We start from the raw sequence: 21,005 nt of genomic DNA, 5'->3' as shown, positions 1-21,005 counted from the left end.
AGAAAGAGGAGGGAGGAGGAGGAGGAGGGAAATCGGCCTCTTCTGAGAGCTCTCTGTGCAAATACATCAGTAGCAAGCCCAATATTATTCTGTGATAGTGGGACAAAGGGGAAATTGTATGAGTGTATTTTTCCATAGAACAGTGCGAATGTTTAATTTTAGTAGTGTGTAGTTTCTGTTGAAAACGAAATTGGGAATAGAATCTACTGTTGTTTTGCAGGAAAAATAATGACATTTATTCTCAACCTTCAAGGTTCCCAGCCCTGCTTGGTGTCCAATCATCCCTGTACGTTACTTAGAAAAAAACAACTCTAAAGTTTAAGATCAATCTTAATTCAAAGCTTTCATATAAACAAATATTATTAGTAAAATGAATAATAAGCAACTACAAATTCTAAGCGAATACTTTATTAATAGGAGGGTGAAGATGATGTGTCTGTCTAGTGTTAGGCAGCTGCTTTTTTCCTTACCCTTAACCAAGCGCTGTGGGTTTCTAGGCTTATATTAATCACACAGATTGTGATGCACCCGTTTCGTAGAGCAGCGATTCGAAGCTTTGGTCCTTAGGAACCCCTGCCCTGCTTTTCTTCCCTATCTACTCCTGCACTGACCACTGCCTTTACCTGGATCAAGCGCACTCAGTAAATCAGAAGCTGACGGGTACCATCTTAGATTAGCCTGGAGAGATGAACGTCAATGAAAATTGGTCCCTAGCAACTTATGGTTGACCAAAGACACCTGATCCTAGCTATTAATATGTAGCAGCATGTTGTTTTTAGAAAAAAGTTTTGGATTCTGTAGTGCAGTAAATATGGAAAAAGGTAAATATAAAGAGCAAAAATCAGATTGTAAAGAGGGAAGCAAACTTGAGCTGAGCTGTGGATCTGCACTGAAACCTGTACGCATAAAAGAAAGTTCTTGTCTGAGCCTCAAACAGCATCTATAAATCTCCCTCCGATGCTGTAGTTTGGGTGCTTGCTGACAGTTTCTTGTGTAACTTTCCCAAACAGACAATCTGGCAAGCATGCAAGCATTTTACACAGCAATTGAACACCAGGAAAGTGTTTTTGTCTCATCACAGTTTGCACTCTTATCCACATTTGTGTGAGTTACTGTGTTGAGACAGTCTGAGAGAGATCATGAAGGTAATCATGAGGAGGTTATAAACAGCGGGCTGTTCACCTTTAAAGGGCGACTTCACAGATTTTCACCTTGCTTTCTATGACTTTAGTTTAGGGTGTAAATGTAGGTGAATGCTTTAAAACTTTGCTCTGACTTCATATATTAAAATATTTCTCTTTTTCTAGCTATACAACATCATAAAGAGGGGTTTTTCATAATTGGGAGTTTGGATGATGTCATCTGTTGGGGCTCTGGAAAAGGGGGTTGACCATGGTTACAAGCTCCATAGTGTGAGCAACAAGATGACATAATCTGAACTGAAGCTTCCTCCAAGTGATGTCATTTTTTTTTTCTTATCTGCTAGAAGTGGAGATATATTTTAATGTGGGAAAGTCAGAGGTAACTTTAAATGCATTCATTCCCATATACTACTCAAAATAATCCCAAAAGAAGAAAGTTCAGTATCAGTGAATGCATCCTTAAAGCTTAGGTTTATAGTCACTCGGGTCTGTACTTTGGCTTTTGGTCTGGACAACACATAATTATTTGGTTTCTGCTTGTCGAATATCCTTAACTCCTTAAAAAAAACACACACACAATCTATAAGACGTGACTTCCATTTTAATTGGGATCTACAGCCCTAATTGTGGATCCAGGCACCACTAGCCTGTGTGTGTCGGCTAGTAGAGCCATTCGTCTCGGTAGGTTAAGAAAGCTGGAGGGGTTAGGTCGAGATAGACCTGGGTAGCCTGGCCGCAGGATACAACTGTCTCCATTCACCTGCCAACCATACACACAGCAACAGCACCACCAACACTGCAGGTTAATGGCTTTGACTCCTGTCCACTTCATCTCTCTCTCTTTCTCTCTCTCCCCTCCCTGCCATTTTGTTGTCCCAGTCAAATGTTTGCTCTCTCCATCGTAACCTCTATGTCTTCTTCACCATCACATATCCCCACATTGCCTGCTCCTTCTGTACCTCTCTTTTCCATTACTCCATTTGTTTTCCTCCATTACCCTTTTCCAGCTCCTCATTACCTCTCTTCAGTTTTCTTTCTCTTTCTGAATTTACTCACCCTCTCTCTCTTTCCCTCTGTGTCTTACCTGGAGTGTGTGTTGCATATGTATGAGGGACGTGACAAAGTGCTGCCCTCAGCGCAAACACAGCCAGGCATCCTGAAAGTCAAGTCTCTACGATGTGGTGAGGAAGAGGGAGGGGGGGTGGGGGGGGGGGGGGGGGGGGGGGGGGGGGGGGTAAAGAGGTGAAAGATAGAAGAAAGAGGAGTTATGCACAGCAAGAAAAATGAGGGTGGGCTAACAGAAAAGGAGACGGAACAAGAATAGAGAGAGGTAAGAAGGTAACACCTGGTAACATCTGGGTTTTCAAAGTGGAGAAAAAGGAAATAGAGCATGAAACAGGTTGAAGAGGGTTGTGTTTGACAGTGCAGGAGAGGGAAGCAAAGACAATTTTTGACAAAAAGACTTAAGTTTCAATTTTGAGTCTTTAAAAGAGAGAAGTTTCTCTGTGTTTACTGGTGGGGAAAAGGGTCTGACAGGTCTCACAGATTTCACAGTCTCAGATTTTGTTTAATTAGTAACAGTAGATGTAAAAAGTTGCAAAATTAATTAGGTAAAAGTTGCAGTCCTGGCATTTGACAAATCCCTTGTTGTTTCTGATTAACACTGAAAGCTGGCAAACCTGTTTCAAACAAAGCGTAAAAAAAACGAGAGTTAGTTGCAAAGAATGTTAAACCTTATTCAGGTATAACTGCAGCCGATGTGGTGAACTTGATCCTGTGATAGCCACGTTTAAATAGCATTATGCTCCCAGTAACTGAATTCCACTCTAACCTTTATCAAGGTTTTCTGTTTTTTATATTGTGAAAATAAACAACCATGGCCCATTTTAACATGTAGTAAAGATACACAGCAGGTTTCTACTATGAATGGTTTCATTAATTTACTAAAAACAACAATACTTGAAGAGCTTTATCTCTCAAACCATCCATGCTGGAAAGTCTATTAATATGTTATTCTTTTATTAACTTAATTAAAAGAGTTGAGTGAGCTCTCTCCAGTGTGCAACATTTATCATATATTTAAAAAAGAATATGCTCCAGTGCTTATCTTATTATGGAGAAGTGCGGTGGAAGCCTCTCATTACACAGACTCAAAAACAGCACTGACAGCAGTACGGAGATATTCACTTCTAAAACTTTTTGAGTGAGGCTCACTCTTATCACAGGACAGCAAAGCTGCATCATAGCAGGGAGAGTAAGGGGGCGACGAAACGCGTCTCTAATAATAGAAGAGACAGTCAAAGTGGACACAGACAGACAGGTCAGCGTTCCTCTCGTCATCTCTGGTGATGTTCTACCTTTGGCCAGTTGCCAGGCAACCGTGTTCTTGACAACAGCTGAGAATGAGTTGATGTGGCTTTCCTGTCACAGCAAGGAATTGTGTGTAGCAAGTGTCAAACAACCTTCCCCTCCAATGCACACAAGGTCAGCACAAGGGCACTCATCTTTTACTAGTGGTGGAACAGAGAAAATAGTGTGGCAGCCTGGCAGGGTGGTGTGTTACTGTGCTGCCATAGGGCCCTGCCTGAGTGGTACACACACACTGGTGCATTTTAACACTAAAACACACACATTCTATGTTTCCAGGCTCGAGACTGTGGGTGTTAATGTTAGTGGGGCCATATTTTCCCGTCTTCTCTTCACTGTCTCATGCTGTGTCCATGAACAAGTGAGTGTCTCTGCATCTCGCCGCGTGTGAGCCCACCTACTGATATTTTGCTCCCTCTTAGTCCCCAACTGAACACCTCGATAGAGACCCACCGCTGTTTACACCTGTAGGTTATGGTAATACTAGCACTGATACACACAGAGGGATATACGCAAAGACACACACACAGAACATGCACAGTGTGAGTGAAGGAAAAAAAGCTCTATGGTGCATATGAAAAGTATAACAGAGAAGAAAGTACATTATTTTGTATTTTGTCAGGAGTTCAGTGCAGTGCAATTTGTAATTCAAAAACACGGATTAATTTAATGCAATAAATAAATAAAATTTGAATCTCTAAATGTTTGTACATGAACTCTTCGGTTGGCTTCGTGGACCGTTTTCACCTGTTACTCCCCAACAAATACACTTAACCCCTATTTCAGTAACTTAGAGTTAGAATGTAAAAGCTAGAGTGGCCAGTGTTATTATTATTACTGTGACCAGTTTCTAAAGATCAAAATTTGAAAGCTAGTTTTGATGTCCTGGCTTTAATTTTGAAACCTGAAACCAGCCTTCTGGTATCAGTCTCTGCACACAGTGCACGTTGATAAAAACCAATTTTCGAGGGAGGCTGTAAAATTATATATGGAGAATTAAAAATATATTTCCAGCCTGCTTAGCAACCAACTGTTGGCCATTTTTCCTTTCTGTTCTTAGCTGTAATTTCTCTCTTTCTTTGTTATTCACAAAGACATAGAACTGTGATAATGTCTTGAATGAAAGCCACAAGAAAAATGAACAAGGCGTGGATGTCGTCCCGAGAATTAATGATCTTCTCCCCTGCAGTCACCAGTCATTTACCAATACGTCAAATTTTTTTGACCTGTAATACTTTGAACGCTGGAAAACAGCCCTGAAATGCATCATTTCTTTCACACATTTCATTAATTCTGTGGTGTCTGTGCATGTGACTGATGAATGGATAAACCAACACACAACAGTCATTGAAGGGAACACGTGCAAACAAAACCAAACTAAAATTAACAACAGGTTCATTTCACTGAAATCCTTCTGTTTTATGTCTGCAGTTATACTGTGTTACACTCGTGCTCACCTGACTGTTGCTCTGCTTAAGAAAAACGGTGCCTTCACAATAATACCATAATGCAGCTTTGATTAGATGTCAGTCAGACGTCTAAAAGTTTTTTTGTGTGTGTGTCATAGTTTGCTTACTCACTATGTCTGTTCTGTGATATCAGCAAACGTGAATTGTGCTGTATTATTGCCTGCGGTTTTGTTTGTGTGTGTGTGTACGTATATATGTGTCGATGGTTGTGTGCTTGCGGGAGAGAGAGAAGGAGTGTGTGTAGTTATGCAGGTAAACATATCTTGTGTGTGTATGTGTGTGTGTGTCATTAATTTCGCAGTGCACTGGAAGCGTCCAGGCAGGCCAGTCTGTTAGCGTAGCCACTCTGCCACTACTTATTAATCAACCTGGCAGAGAGTCAGTGGTGGCACTGCCCCTCTGCCTGCCAAATAGGGAGCTGGCCTCACTCTGATAACTTTCAACACATTACACCCACCGCTGTGAGACTGCCAAATTAGGAGCAACTCTGGCTAAGATAAGTCTAATAGTCCCATGCTGTGGGAGGGTGATAGACTGTGGCTTGCCTAAAGGAGTGATGGTTTTGCTTTTAGCTACGGAGTTGGGGTTAAGAAGAAAAAAAAAAGGGTAGTGAGGGAGGGAGCAGAAGGAAAAAAGAAACATTTGGGGCCTTTTTTGTAATTTATCCTGTGAGTCTTCAAACGAAACTTGGCCCAACCCAGATGCAGGAGGCCTCCACACAGAAAGAAAGAGTAGGTTGGATGCCGCGTCAGTGTATATTTAACGTGGAGCAGCTTCTGTGCCAAAGGGAAAGATGATGCTTATTTACAACCGTGGCTCACGTTGTGGTCCAGCAGAGGTAACGTCATTGCCAATCTTTGTCAGCCACACTTTCACTAGGCACAGAAAACCAAACTGATTGGCCAAACTTTGACTTTGGATGGGTCAGAAGATTTAATCTCTCTGCTCTGTGCCAAATTGTAAATAATTATATAAACGAAAGCTCAAGAACAGCAGCCTGAAATCTGTGACTGCATCTTTGTTAATTCATTTTTTTATGGTCTGCTAAGCTTTCAGACTTTATAACTTTGTATCTGATAAATAATTTGTAGTGACTCAAAATCCCCTACAGTTAAGTGCAAAAGTTTGCATCCCCATATTAAAAAGTTCAAAGATTTTTTTTTTTTAGCAATATGAAAATTAAAGCACATTGAGCTAGTACAACTGCTCTATCTTAAAAAACGGAAAGTTACTTTGTAAAAGTTATTTTTTAATAAATTTGCTAAAGCGATAATTTTGCTTCCACATACATTCAAACGGTGTGAGGAGATACAAACTTTAACCTAATCCCAACATAATAGCAATGTTCATGTTTAATGTTTTTTTATCAGAATTAAAAAAGTGCAATAAGTTGCACCCCCTTGAATTTCATTACAATTTAACTGTGATTTCTGGTTAAGAAACATTTGTACTAGTTCAGTCTGCATTAAATATTATGTTGATGACAAAAAATAAATCTTGGTTTTACTTTGTTTTAACCTGCCAAACTAAGGGAAACAAACCTTTGCACCCAACTGTAAATAATGGACATTTCTGGTGTGCAAAACTATAAAACGCACTGTAAGATTTTTCTCTGTGAAGGATTTCTAGGTTGCATTGTCTGTACATATGATGCTGAATCAATTATCCTCCAAGGACACTGCCATCATTCATATCAACGTGTCTAATGGTTTACAGTATACACACATATTCATTGACTTCTCTCTATATATCTCACTCTCTTTCACTACAATAGTTTGAGTCCACATCTCATTTCTCACATGTCTTCAGTCAGCTCTCCCCATTTTCTCTTTCTGCTTCCTCTTGAATAGAAGCAGTGTCTAATGCAGACAGACACACCATTAACAGCAGAATCACTTTGCACCAGCTTAAGCTATAATTTTACAATGGAGAGAGCAATGACACTAATGAAACAGTACCTACCACTCAGATTGTATACTTTGTCATTTGGAGCTGTAGGAGCATGAACTAAAAACTCTGCTAGCTGCTGACCTTTCAAGTGTATTCAATAAGATTACATGATACTGAGAAACTTAAACAAGAAGGATGCATTTGAGATTTTCAAGAACTAAACAAATAAATGGAAATGAGAATAAAGCTTGAGAGGTTTTCTGTGTCTTTGGACTGAGAAAAACACAATTTCTTTTTGTTAAAAACAAATAAAGATTGTTCCTTTTAAAAATAGAATCTTTAACTCAGGTTTTAAATGAGAGAGAAGTTTCAAATGTTTTTTTTTTTTTTCTTTATGTAGTTAAAATATTTGCCGTGTCAGAGCCGGATAATAAATGCATCTTTTGTGCTTGTTGACTGTTATCAGTCTCAAATGTCCTTTTATATATAGCCAGGACAATTGTCCAGCACACCAGAAAAATAATAATAATACCAACTGTCAAAAACTATTTAAAAAAAAAGAACTATAAAACAAAACAAAAGGCCAATTTTTTTATCTATTTATTTATTTATTATTCTGTCTGTTCCATGAATTGACTTTGAGCAGAGCATATGCATTATAATGCAGCATATTTGTGTTGTGTTGAGAAGAGTGATGATGGACAGGGAGATGAAGAAAAAATGAACACTTCACATTCATGTCACTAAAAGTTGGGATGTTAGAGGGACTGACTCTGAAATACCCCAAAAACATTCACAGTGTTGTGCCACACACAACACACACATGCTGAATGTTGCAGGCTTGTCCAGACATAGATGGCTGAATTAAAGGGAGACACAGAGGCAAGGAAAGATGCTCTTTATAACAAAAAGAGAGTGAGGAGAAATTCTTCAGCCTGTTAGTTCTTTTTATTGTAATCTGTTAAACACTTAAATGTTGTTTTCACTGAATTTTCTACCTACATAGGGTTTTTTATTTTCTTTGCTTAGATCTTTTAAAATGGATTCTTTATCTTAGGACTTCATGTTGAAATGACAGATAAATGCACAAATCTTTCTGAGAGATGTTCGAAGTTGTTTATTGGTAAGATATTCAAGTTTTTCCTGATGCAACCCTCTCATTTTGTCTGGGCTCGGGACCGGCACCAAGGTGGCCCCTTGGTGGCTGAGCGGGGCTAAACCTGCTGGGGTAGGCAATACCTTGGGGACTGGGCGAAACTAAACCTGGTTTGGTAGGACTCGAACCCAATATCCCAACCCATTTAGTCACCAGGGCCCAGCAACACATCATAATTCCATCAGATTGTATTAATGTTGTGGCTGATCATAGTTACATATTTTCACATTAAATGCCAAAAGGAAGATAAAAGAAATACATTTCTCTGTTATTAGAACACAGAGATGCTGACTATGACTTCTAAAACATGCAAGTGAGGCTCATACTTGCATTATGAAGGAAATACATTTTGAAAGTGGTCCAGACACTAAGTGATGATACTGCTCGTGCAGAGTCCCAGTGCTTTCTGTCTGCTGATTAATCTGAGCCCTGCAATTTGAATTACAGATTTCACAGACTCGCTTCACCTCTTGTGAGCTGATCATATTGTGAGTGTGGCCTTCCTCCCCCCATAGAGCCATTTCATTCAGGCCATTACTGCCATGCATTCAACACAATGAGTGATCTGACAAAGGCGCAGGTTGACAAACAGTGTTATCAGCCTTTGCACATGGGAGCAGTGATTTCATGATGGTGTGAAAAGAAAAAACAGCACCTCTGAACAAAAGCTCTCAGCACATTTATTTGTTTGCCATTCATTGGTCTCTGAAATAGCTAAAGATTGTTCAGGAGCATTTAGGTTCTAGTTCAGGTTCCTGTTGATGTCATGCCCCAATTATGCTTTTAGCTTTTCTGATGAAATGTAATTGTACTTATGTTTAGTAACTCAAAGTATAGAGGTGATGTATCGCTTCTGTTGCACTTCATTTCAAATTATTATTGAATTGTTATTAGAAAACAGGCTCCATAATATGTATAAAACCGTTAATTTTATCTTTGACAGAGTGTGTTTTTGTGATTTTATTACATCTACTTTTGGATCAGAATATTGTTTTCCTGACAAATATGATTTATGGATTAAGCTTTGGGAGCTGGGTAAGAAATGTTGGCCTTATTGTGGAGATTTGCAGTTAAACTAAAACTTTCATAAATGTTGATGGATTATTAATGACTACTATTTTGTTCTTATTATCATTAATTACTTATAATCCTGAGTGAAGATCTGTCATGATGTGAATTATAAAAACACCAAATGGACTTTTTTTTTTCAAGATGTAGAAAAATTTCCTTCACTCCTGAAACAAGTGCGGTTTCATTCAGTTAATCTAAAAGATACAGCAGCTTATATATTTTACAGTATCTGACCTGTGTGTGCTTTATCTGTCAGCCACAGTTTGAACCTTTCCAACTACATTAACACACAATCCTACACACACCAAATGTGTATGAGATGGCAGTTTTCCTTGTGCTGTTTATCTACATTTTTTGTCCAGCATACATGCAAGTAAAAGGCCGAATAATAAAAAGCACTGCTAAGCGAATCAGTGTGTTTGGTGGAGTCTTTGTGTGGCGGATGGCCATCCAGAGGGATTTCATCCCAACACTTGCGTTGCAGGAATCAGATTTAGTTTTGTTTTTTTTTTTTGTGCTGGAGTTAAAGCTAAGATGTCCCTTTGTCACACAAGCACACATACAATCATTTCACCCACACTTTTGATGTGAGACAGTCTTATCTGACAGCAACCTTCAAACACTGAAGACATTTAGAGCAACTGCTATTGTCCCCATCAGAGTAAAATACATTTTATCATATCATTTGCATATTTTAATTACGCTGCCACAGACGGGGTAAACAGACACCTGAATGAATTTATCATGTAAATACATGCATGTGCAGCTGTGTGTGAGTGAAAGAGAGGATACCGTATGCACTAAGCTAGTGTGTGTCGAGAGAGGTGCATCTCAGCACTCAGCACTCAGCACTCACCCAGCCGACCCCGCAAGTTGAGAAGGAGGTTAACTTTCAATTAATGAATTCAAACCTTTGTTTTGTGTTAAGAAAACAGCAGATGCAGAGGAGCATCGTTCGTTGAGCATGTTTGAGCACATAAAAATTGCAGGATGTTCACTTTGAGCCTTTCCCTTCACTGAATTTGTATTCGCAATGATACGTAAGACAATAAAAAGCAAACTGTAATAGAGAAAGACAAAGCCGCACTTTTTTCAGCTTATTAAAGTTGCAAAATGAGAATTGTTCGAATTTTGTAATGACAAACAAAATAATTCCACAGAAGGAACCGTGCCAAGCAAACCCCAAGCTCAGCTAAACTGTGCCATGCTGGCTATACTCAGTGCCATGTGTGCTGCATGAGGAGGAGTTACAGTATCTAGGCCAACACAGCATGGGCTCCGTTTGAAGTATGGCAGCATTTTGCCAGCTCGTAGTAAAATAGCAGAGGTCTACTTTTTGCCTTCGAGATGCACAGACACGACAGGCATTCAATGCACTAGCAGCTGTGAAAGGCAAGAGATGATGGTGCACACAAACATACACAGCATATGCACATAAACATACAAATAAAAGGCTGGTACGCTCAGATGCTCTGAGACACACACCCACATTCACACACCCCTGTAGACCCACAATAAGTGTTTATCCGTTTATTTTTGCTGTTTGTTTGTTTTGCTCGGTAAATTCTAACCACTGCACAGCTGCTGCTGCTGCTGCTGGAGCAGGCACAGACGGCAGTTTGGGGATTCATTAGGCCTTGTTTTTCTCCCTCTGTTTTACCCCCTCTGCCGCTTCTTTTTTCCCCACCATCCCCTGCTCAGGATCAGTTTTTAAACGGTTTATTGTATAATAGGTTTTGTGGACTGATTTTGGCGGTGAATACTTTCTCTTTTTGGGAGTTTTTTAAATGTTTGGACACTCCTGCAGATACAATGTCAGTTTACTCATATAGCTCAGGACCTATAAGTCTGTGTGAGCAGTTGTATAAGTATGAACAGAAGTATGAACATTTGTGTCCAAGGCAAACCTGTATTTATATCCCTGGAAAAATAGCCCCCATAACATAACAATACTAAACTTTTATCAAATACACACTCTCTCACTCTTCCCTGCTTTTAAATTACTTATTTTCTTCCTTCACCCTCTTATCTTGGGGGGACAATCATAAAGGTAGGGTACAAATTGTAGGAATGTCTTCAGATAGATGAGAAATATTAAACTAAATGTGGCAAGTTTAACAGGTTTATATTTAAACACAAAGTGTGAAATTTGCTTGAATTTATTTGTTTTTCTCATTAGTCTGCATGATTTAAAAATAGTTTAAATCTGTGATTCAGAAGAGGAAAGGGGTGAGAGACAGAGACAGATGCATTTTATTTCAGTAATCCATCCTCCTGTGTGGAAAAAGTAAACAGCAGAAAGTTTTTCCTTGTATTGGGAAATGAGTGTGTACAAAATCCTGCTATAGTTAATTACAGTAAAATGGGAGAAACTTTCACTATAGTTGTATATTGCAGTAATAATGTATGTTTGTAGCCGAATCCCATGGTGCACTAGGGAGCTGCAATACACCGTTTGGAAACCACTGGCTATAGAGCAACTTAAGGAGAAGATGACCCCAGTTATCAACCTTCAGTATTTTAGAATATCTCAAACTGTCAGTCTGTCATGAATACTCCGACTTTTTTGAAAGAGAAATACTAAATTTACTACACAATCCCTTTAGAAGCCTACTACTGGCTAGAAGCTAAATAATTGTAATAATGTTGAGTTTTGTACAGTTCACAAGATTATCCTTTCCCAGCCATACAATTTAAACATACGTTTTGGCATCTCATAAATGTAACCCCGGCACTTCTGCAGTTAGATTGTACTAGACTATTCTGGGGTGGTTCATGTAACAGGAAAGTTGCATACAGTCTCCTCATGGTAACGCAAAGACCATGTTGTTTGCTAAAAAAGACATTTGAGATGAGAGGATAAATATGCAAGTAAAGTTCAGAATTGTAGCTTTTATTTGTTGATGTAGACCTAGATAGAAAGAACATGGCACATTTTGGATGAGGTCACTCAGATTTTAAGTGAGCAAAGTGACTGTTACCCAAGGGTGCCCAGGGAAATTGATGGCTTAAACAATGGCCATTCTTAGTTTTGCATCTGAGAAAAGAGGAAAAACAATAAAAGACACTGCACACTGTACAGAACAGTTTGAAATGTCATGAAAAAGAAAAAAAAAACACTACTGTTCTGAACAACATACACAGAACAGGTCAGCAAAGGAAAGAAACTGAGAAAAGAAATGTTGTGACAGCTGTGAAGAAAAACACAGGAACAGTGAGGGGCATCGCCAACAACCTCGATTAAATAGGTAAAGTATGGGAGTAAGTAATTACAGAGATTAACCACAAATGTTTTAACTTTACCAAAGTGATAAAACAAATACAGTTTGGAGGAATAAAGAATCTTCTTATGATTCAGACTACTAAAAACACACTGTCAACTACAAAGGACTCAATCAGAAAGTAAAGTGAAAGTTTTAGATTTTAACCCAGCTGAACGTCCATTTCACCTGTCAAAGAGGAATCCCTCCAAACCAACAACTGAAGAAGGCTGCAGTGAAAGCGTAAAAAAATCCTATCAAATAAAGAAACTGACAAATTGTCACTCAGTTTCAGGCTTGATGTAGGCGACAAATATGAAGTTGTATTTCTATCACTTACACTGTTTTTCCTATGTAAAAAGCAGCTGATTTGGGCCATCTGATACAAAAAGTGCTAATCTCCATGTCATTTAACATATTTAGGTATAATAACACCTGAAACGTTTATGTAATTTAAATCTTTTGATCCTAAACCCAAATCGCTAGTGAACAACAAACACAACTCAATTGGCCTCAGCCTTTTATAGGGGAGTGGATATATTAATTACATTTTTACATGATGTAATGGCTTTATACGTGTCAGCACTGTTCACTAATGACAGACTTTGAGCAGTAACGGCTTGTATTTTCTAAAAGCATCACAGGAGGGTTTTAGGGGTTTTCAGTTAGTGTCAAACACAGCAAATACTAAAATCAATTACCGCAGCTTTGCACAAGTGCTATTCACATACCCACACACATTACGCCATACATCGTGTCCGATCTGGCCCATGGCACCCCTATTTCACCCGCCATTACCCTCTGACTGAATAGAAGCCCCCAGGGACAGCAACACTCAAGGGAGCCAAATGATGGATAAACAGGAGAGGAGGGAAGGAAGGAGGCTGAAGAAAAGATGTTGAAACACAAAAAATGATACAGGGAGGGGAAGGCTTTTCAATTTTGAGCATGTGCGCGCACACACACACAAAGGTACATGCTGGGAGTATGTGATCAAGCTGGTGAGCTATTGTTCCCGGAGGCTGGAAAAGTATTCACAGGGTAACAAAACCTGATCGATAGACGCACACCGCCACTCTATAAAGACTCTAGTTAAAGAAGAAGAGTGAAATGGACACCAGTCTTTCCTCTTGTCCCTGTGGACACACACACACGCATACCCATACACACAGCTAAGAATCCATCATCTCACTTCCTCTTGCTGTGTTTGTCCCTTTGTGACTCATTCTGTGTCTGTCGGCCACTCTCATCCTTCTCCCTTGCTGACATCCTCCCTCTGTGTATGAATGTGTGTGTGTGTGTGTGTGTGTGTGTGTGTGTGCGTATGCATCCTTGTTTTGAGCCCTCTGACACACTTGAACTAGCCCGTGACAATCACACTTCTGTACTGTCACACACACACACACACACACACACACACACACACACACACACTGCGGCTTTGAGAAACACTTGTGTGCATGGTCGTACTCAACTGGGAGCTGGCCTGGTTTTTCTTTCACCAGCAAACATTTTCTTTGTTGCTGTGGTGGTATCTCTTTTTTGTTGTACCACACAAACACAGTATACAGTGTGACAACAGACAGCTTGAAAAGCCAAGCTCTCACATACACAACTGGCCCTGCGACTTCATTAAAAAACAAGGCTTGAAAGACAAGTCCAGTGCATCCATTGACCTCCAAACACACACACACACACACAGGGGAAGACTTCAGAGGCACACTCCCACATTAAACCCTGAACGATGGAAGGGTTAAACCAGAGATGAAAGACAGATAAAAGAATGAATGAAGCAGCATTCACAAAAAGGAAAACCTGTCTGAGAGAGAAACAATTGTGTAAATTTGGCACCTCCTGCGGTTACCGTGGTAACATTTTGAGGGGTTTAAGAGAAGAGCCAAACCTTCTTGAGCAGCTCTTATGTGAGAAAAATGTGACCAAATACATTGTATCCCTGTGACTGTTTCATAATAAAGTTCCCCAGCTTTCAGTAGATGAATGCTTTTAATTTGAAGCATCCACGACAGGAAATGTTGGGTTAGAAATAGCAATAACTTATAATTCCAATATGTAGTGAGGCTGACATGAGTAGTGCTGGATTATATGGATGCAGTGATTCCGGCTAAGACCTTGTGCATAGGTGGGTGGTTTGAATCCAGATGACAAATGGCAGAATCGTCCAGCAATCATGAGCTACGAAAGCTAATATTTATGGACTTTATATAAAAACATTAAAAATACTGTAACAGAGCAAATTATTTAGCTTAGTTTCCCCTTTAAATCCTAAGAATTATACTTGCAAAATGAGAGGACAGTATCATTAACATGCAACTGTTTGTTTTTTACTTCTGTAGATAAGAAGGAAACATTATGTACAAAATGGACCGTGATTCAAACAAATACAGAAAAGTGACTGTTAGGTCCCTGTTTTTATTCCACTTATTGTTCACTTCTCATCATGCACACACGTATCAAAACACACACACACACACACACACACACACACACACACACTGAGAGGGTCCTGCCCAGTGTGAGGGCATAAAATCTACATAATTTCACAGATAATTTGGTTGTCACAGGCATGCAATAGTAATAACAACTTTAAAGAGAGGACAAACACAAAGAGAAAGAGGGAGAGGAGCAGAGCGAATCACTGAAGGCCAGTCGCTGTGTCTAAGCCAGAGTGGTGTTTGTGTTCCAAAGCTTCTTTTTAAGCTTGCTGGAGAAAAGGGGGAATGTTTCTTATTTCCCCTTCTTCTCCTGCTACCAAATCCTCCGTCCCCTCCCTTGCATCATTCAGCATGACCCTGTAGAAACTGCAGAACCTTTAGCGTGGCGGCAGGATAACAGATCGGTCCAACTTCGGCGACAGCAGCAGCATTGAGGTTGGCTGCTGTAATTATAATAATACAGTTAGACGCCGCTTCAAAACAAGCAGTGTAGCTAACAGTCAGGTGGCTTTCATCACCTTCTAAAACAGTCGTGTATGTGTGTCACATTGAAAGTGTGTGTGTCCTATACATTATTCAGGTGCTTCAAGCCGCCCACATCTGTTCATTTCTCTGGAGCGAGACACACACACTCTGATTACTATGCTGCAGCGAAAACGCATACCCACGTGCACACTGAGCAAGCTCTAGTATCTAACAATGAATTTACAGGGAATATAGTCTGTGAAGGGGCTGCAAGCACACTCTTTACACACAAATCATGATGGCATGTATGTCTGCACACACACATGACAAAGCTATACTAGCACATTGCTGGCAGAGTAATAGCATAATCTCACGGTTCTCTGGTGCCACCCATTGCCGCTTTGTTGCGACTGTAGGCAAAGGTGTGTTTTTCTGTGCCTGCTCAAAATACACAGAAAGATGGGCACGCACTAGGTCAGTGTGGGCACAAACATGTTTAAAATCATACTTGTGTATGTGTGTGTGTACTGTTCCTTGATCTTTGTGTAGTCACACGTGTACATGCTTGTGCATTGTGTGTGTGTGTTTGTGTGTGTGCGGAAAATAGAGGGCAACGGAGAGAAAAGGAAGCAGTCTTCTCTGTAGTGTCAGCCTTTGATCAGTGTCCCTGTGTGTGTGTGTGTGTGTGTGTGTGTGTGTGTGTGTGTGTGTGTGTGTGTGTGTGTGTGTGTGTATGTGTGTCTAAACCAACCCCTGGTGTCTTGGAGGCAGATGAAACACTGTGTCTCTATCCGGGACTCACAGAACACCCACTATCCCTCTCCCCTTCTCCAATACGGTCTCCTCTACTACTACTCTCTCTCTCTCGCTCTCCTTTCTGCCTCCCTCTCTTCCCCTCTTGCCCCCTCTAACTGTCATTCCTTACCACAGCCATTTTAAAGGCTATTCATGCAGAGCTGTGCTTTCATCTTGCATTGCAGCATTTTAACCATCTCGCCTGTTTAATGATGTCTTTTATTAGATTATAGAGGAGGGGGGGAGGACAGGTGAAGTGGCCTACTGTTTTACACTGGCTCACAGGGAGGTGGACACAGTGTGAAGGTGCAGGAAAGACAACAGCTTTGGCAGAACATTAAAAGCTTTGGTATCTCCTTGCTGTGTTTAGCACTGATCAGCTCCTTTTTCCATTTTCAAGTCCAACCAGCAAAACAAACATTGCAATAGATCCAAATGTGTTAAAGGTGTTAATAATAGTAATGATTCATAATTGACTGATTTTCATATTTTCCACCTTTAATATCGAGACTTCAGATTAGCACGAGTCTCATATTTTGTGCAACAATCCATGCTGACATAGAAGTATTGCTACATATCGCATTAATTAGCTTAATTAATTGACTCATTAGCATAACAGGTTATGTTTAATATATCATGGTGATTACAGTAGGGCATTAGGCAGCTGCTTTGGCTCCTGTTTGTGCTCGGGCTAATTAATGCATCTAAACATGCAGCTTTTTGTTTCTGTTCGCGGTGTCTCAGGAGCAGCACAGTACAGTAAATGCATAATGTGCTTACTGATGTGTGCTTTGATGCTTTTTGTTTTTATGCGTCATTTAAGAGGATGAACATTATCTGATTTTGCTTTTGCACTTGCAGAATGAAGAGGGAACTTAATGGTTAATGTTATGTTCACTAGGTGTAAGCACTTGCGTTGGGCGTTGCAGCCATGTTTGGTCAAATGTTATTGTAAGTCAAGTACAAAAGTACAAAAGGGTGATCAGGTAATGAGCCACCAACAACACATTGCTTTGCTCTCTGTGCACCAGTTGGCCAGTAATGAGCTGCTGCCCCTTCCAGTGCAAACCAGTTGGCAGACATCTACAGTACCAACTTAAAGTACATGCAAATAAGTTTTGTACATTTATAATCCAGCTTCATTATGTAGGTGGTGTCATTTTTGGTGACTAATGGTTTTTCACTTCTGTGGCAATGGTTCAGCCTCTACACGCTCAGCCAATAAATGCACGCAGCAGCATTTGTATACAGAATTTAATTGATCTGTATCGCGGTTATGAAGCAAATGTGTTCTTTAATATTTCTATAATATGGTTTGTGCTAAGATTTGTGCCACAGGATGGCACCTTTCCCACATGAGCTACAGTACAGTATATTATAGTGGTGTCTAATGCCTATTATTGCAGTTATATTGCTAATATTTGTATTATATATAAAAGTTAGTTGGCTGATGTTGAGTAGTTTTAACATGATAAACATGCTGTATTGTTTATTTCACATTTTAACTCGCACGTGTCCTTCACATGTGTCACTTTTAGACACAAACACTAGCACTAAACAAAGAAACGGATGCATAGAGTTTGGTTTATTTGAACATAGCCAAGATCTTGATAACTCTAATTAGGTGCTCATAGCAGTTTGTGTTAACACAGCAAGTGGTTTGCAAGTGTTTAACCTCTTCTGCATAAGTTTAATGGATGACCTTTCCATTTCACTTGTGTTTAATAAAGTTCTAATTAGGAGTTTGGTTTGGGTCTGAGAGTCTGCCCATTAATGAGTACTTACATAAAGAAAGAGTCTTTGTTGTAACAATCGAAGATACTCAGCAGTGATCATGAGAGGCTAAAAACAGAAAGGGTGAACTATTATCAGTGCTGTGATGAATGAGCCTTTTTCTTTGCAGGGAAACGTTGAGCGCTTTATCATCATTCCTCATATGTTTATGTTTATGGCAGCATTTCAATAATATATATACATATAATAGAACATTTGAGAATGAAGATATTGCCAAATTATAACTTCATAGGACTTGACCAGCAGTACTGCATGTTCAGAGTCTGCATAGTAATAACCCACATTATGTATTCAAGCAAGTCCATGCAGATACATCAGTTTTCATTTCCTAATTCAATAACAAATTTGACTTTATATGATGTGATTGTAGGAACTTCAAAACATTTGACTGGGATTGAATAAACTGAAGGAAAACCAATAATATGTCTCTCAGCCGAAGATCATTTGTTTCTAGTGAACATGCAAATATCTACACATAGTTTGACTTACAGGGTTCTGTAGTTTTTATCAGGTATAATTTAGATAAATTATATAATGCATTGATTTGTGGGATTGATTTAAAATAAACTACAGTGTCTCTGCGTTTGCTAGTGACACAATATGTGTGATGGCTTTCAGTTTTTGGTTTCTTAAGATCAAAGAGAAACATTCTACAATACTAAATTCCAAGCACGATTTGTCATCACTTGTAATCCAGTTATGTGTGTTTTTCAGATTAAGGTCACCTATATTTCTCTGCCGTGCTGTAAGTGGCTTTCTGTAGACATTGCTGCTCAATGCTATTAGACAGAGTAAAAGTCATTAAGAGAAGGGCTGAAAAAGCTCTTTCTCCTCTCACTCCCTTTTCTTTCTCTGGGCACCGTCTGTCACTGCTTGTTGATGAATGGTGTTGCGCGTACGCACACACAAACACGAACACACACACACACACACACACACACACAAAGAAGTACACAACTTAACCACATAAACACTTGTTCTCTGCATCCATGGTTTTCCTTCTCATCCATAAGTGAATTTATATTACAAAGTAGGAGCACATATTAAATATGTATTAAATACTGTATATATAGATACTAACATCATCTTCTCCCCTTGTCTTTCTCCTGTCTCTGTCTGCACTGTTCCACTATATCCTCCTCTGTTCTTTTTTGCTACTTCCTGATTTTTTTTTAATCCATTTTTGTCCATTCTGTCATATTTATTCGTCCTCGCCTTTTTCTTTCATCTATTGTGTTACTTCAAATGCCCAGGCTTCCTCAGTACAGGTGATCAGTCGGCTAAAGGGAACTACGGCCTGCTGGACCAGATTCAGGCCCTGCGCTGGCTCAATGAAAACATCGGCCACTTCGGCGGTGACCCAGAGAGGATCACCATCTTTGGCTCCGGAGCTGGGGCGTCCTGTGTCAACCTCCTCATTCTTTCGCACCACTCAGAGGGTAATTCAAGACATTGTTATTCTTAGTACAGCCTTACTATTAAATTTGTTCTTTGCAGTTTGCCTTAACCATATTAAATAACATAGGAAAAAACAACAACTCCCAAGCACAATGGTCGCACTGTCCATGAGAATCTTGGAATATCATTCATGCCTCTGATTGTTAATAGCCTGAATGCAGCCCTGTGAATCACTCATTAACCACAAATCTCCTATTGTGGCCACTTACAAGAATTCTGCCTGATTCAAGGATGTTTTAGTCCTCAGTTTAGATTATTTCTCACTAATCCTTGAATGGCAACAGTGCGTACTTACACACCATCTCTGAATATTTGCTTTGTGTATTGGTGGGAATTGATAGAGATGCACCGCTGCATGTTCAATTAACCTTTAAAACCCTCAACAGAAACTGTCTGGTCATGTTTTTGTTGCTGGAATGACTTATTTTTTTCTTTCTTTATTCTACGGCTGTGTGATAAGCCATGTTTTATCCAATATGATCCCAGCAAACATGTCCAGTTGTACCCATAAACAAAGCTAAAAGCATCCAGCACAGAAATTGTTAATTCATGTTATGTTCACTGACAATATCACCTCTATCCCCAAAGTATCTAAGCAGTCATATTGATAATGAATGGGTCCAAGTTTGATCCAGGTTATGTCGTTGATGTCCATGGAGAATAAATAGCGCCAGAGCTCCGCCATTATCTCACGTTTCATGATTTAGTAAGCGCTCCTGGCTCTGTTAATGGTCGAGTGCTCTGCAGCAGAGGAGGCTTCCCCTTCATCGAAAACCTACATTAATCTGACCTCATGCTCTCCATTACCAACAACACACCCCGAGGGCTAAGCGTTAAATTTACAACACCGAATGAGAGAGGCCTCTGGTCCAATCAACTTTGATCTGAATCGAGATTTGTGTGGCTGCCGACCCGCGGCCAAATGGTCACGCACGCTCCCCCTTTGATCATACTGCTCTCGAAGCTATCGCCCCTCAATTGTAACTTCTCTGTTCTCAGCACTGCTTAAAGACTCTCCCTCAATATCGTTCTTTGTTCCTTTTATGTTCCGCAGACACACTGCGTAAAGGACAGAAACGAAAAAATGGTGGGCGAAAAGGGCGAGAGAGAGAGAGAGACAGAGAGAGAGAGGGACAGAGATTAGAAAGACCATGTTCAGACAACCATACATCTGTCTCAGTTACTGCTCTGTATGCATGTATGTGCCTTTTCTCTGCATGTGTCCGAAGTAACAAAAGACATCTGATAGGTCTCTAATTTTGTTTCTTTCTGTGCACTGCTGCCCTGCCACCGCGTCTATTTGACACAACTTCTATGATTACGTTGATGTCTGTTCACTCTTTAAAATAACTTATTCTCCCATAATGGCAGCCGACCCACTTAGCAGTTAGAAACCTCAGTTATTTTGCCGTTGTAATTACATTTATATCATAATAAAAATGGACACAAAGTTCTTAACGCTCATATAAAACACAAGGACAAAGTATTGACAGTTTAAAATGTAATAATGCAACTTAGTTTTTTGGGAAAAAATACAGTTTACTTCTGCCTTGTATAGTCAGGGTGTGGTTAGCCTTTAGCTTAACATAACGTCCAAGCTACTTTAGCATTGCTTTCCTCAAAGTTAAAACCATACTTACCGCATCTCTAAAGCTGATCAGCATTTGCATAAACAGTACGTCTTG

General features: G+C 39.7%; 1 protein-coding gene across 6 annotated transcripts in view; it reads left to right on the top strand.

The window, feature by feature from the left end:
- Window positions 1-21,005, top strand: part of nlgn2a (neuroligin 2a) — a 175,262-nt gene that overhangs the window by 144,311 nt on the left and 9,946 nt on the right. For all 6 annotated transcript variants that reach the window (XM_067523854.1, XM_067523853.1, XM_067523852.1 and 3 more), the window contains one exon: window positions 19,116-19,301. In XM_067523854.1, coding sequence (XP_067379955.1) covers window positions 19,116-19,301 — 186 coding nt within the window. The remainder of the gene's footprint in view (window positions 1-19,115; window positions 19,302-21,005) is intronic.

This window comes from Channa argus, chromosome 12 (genome assembly GCF_033026475.1).
Source record: "Channa argus isolate prfri chromosome 12, Channa argus male v1.0, whole genome shotgun sequence".
Classification (NCBI taxonomy): domain Eukaryota; kingdom Metazoa; phylum Chordata; class Actinopteri; order Anabantiformes; family Channidae; genus Channa; species Channa argus.
Note: the sequence above shows the minus strand (reverse complement) of the source record. Positions and strands in the feature narration are given on the sequence as shown.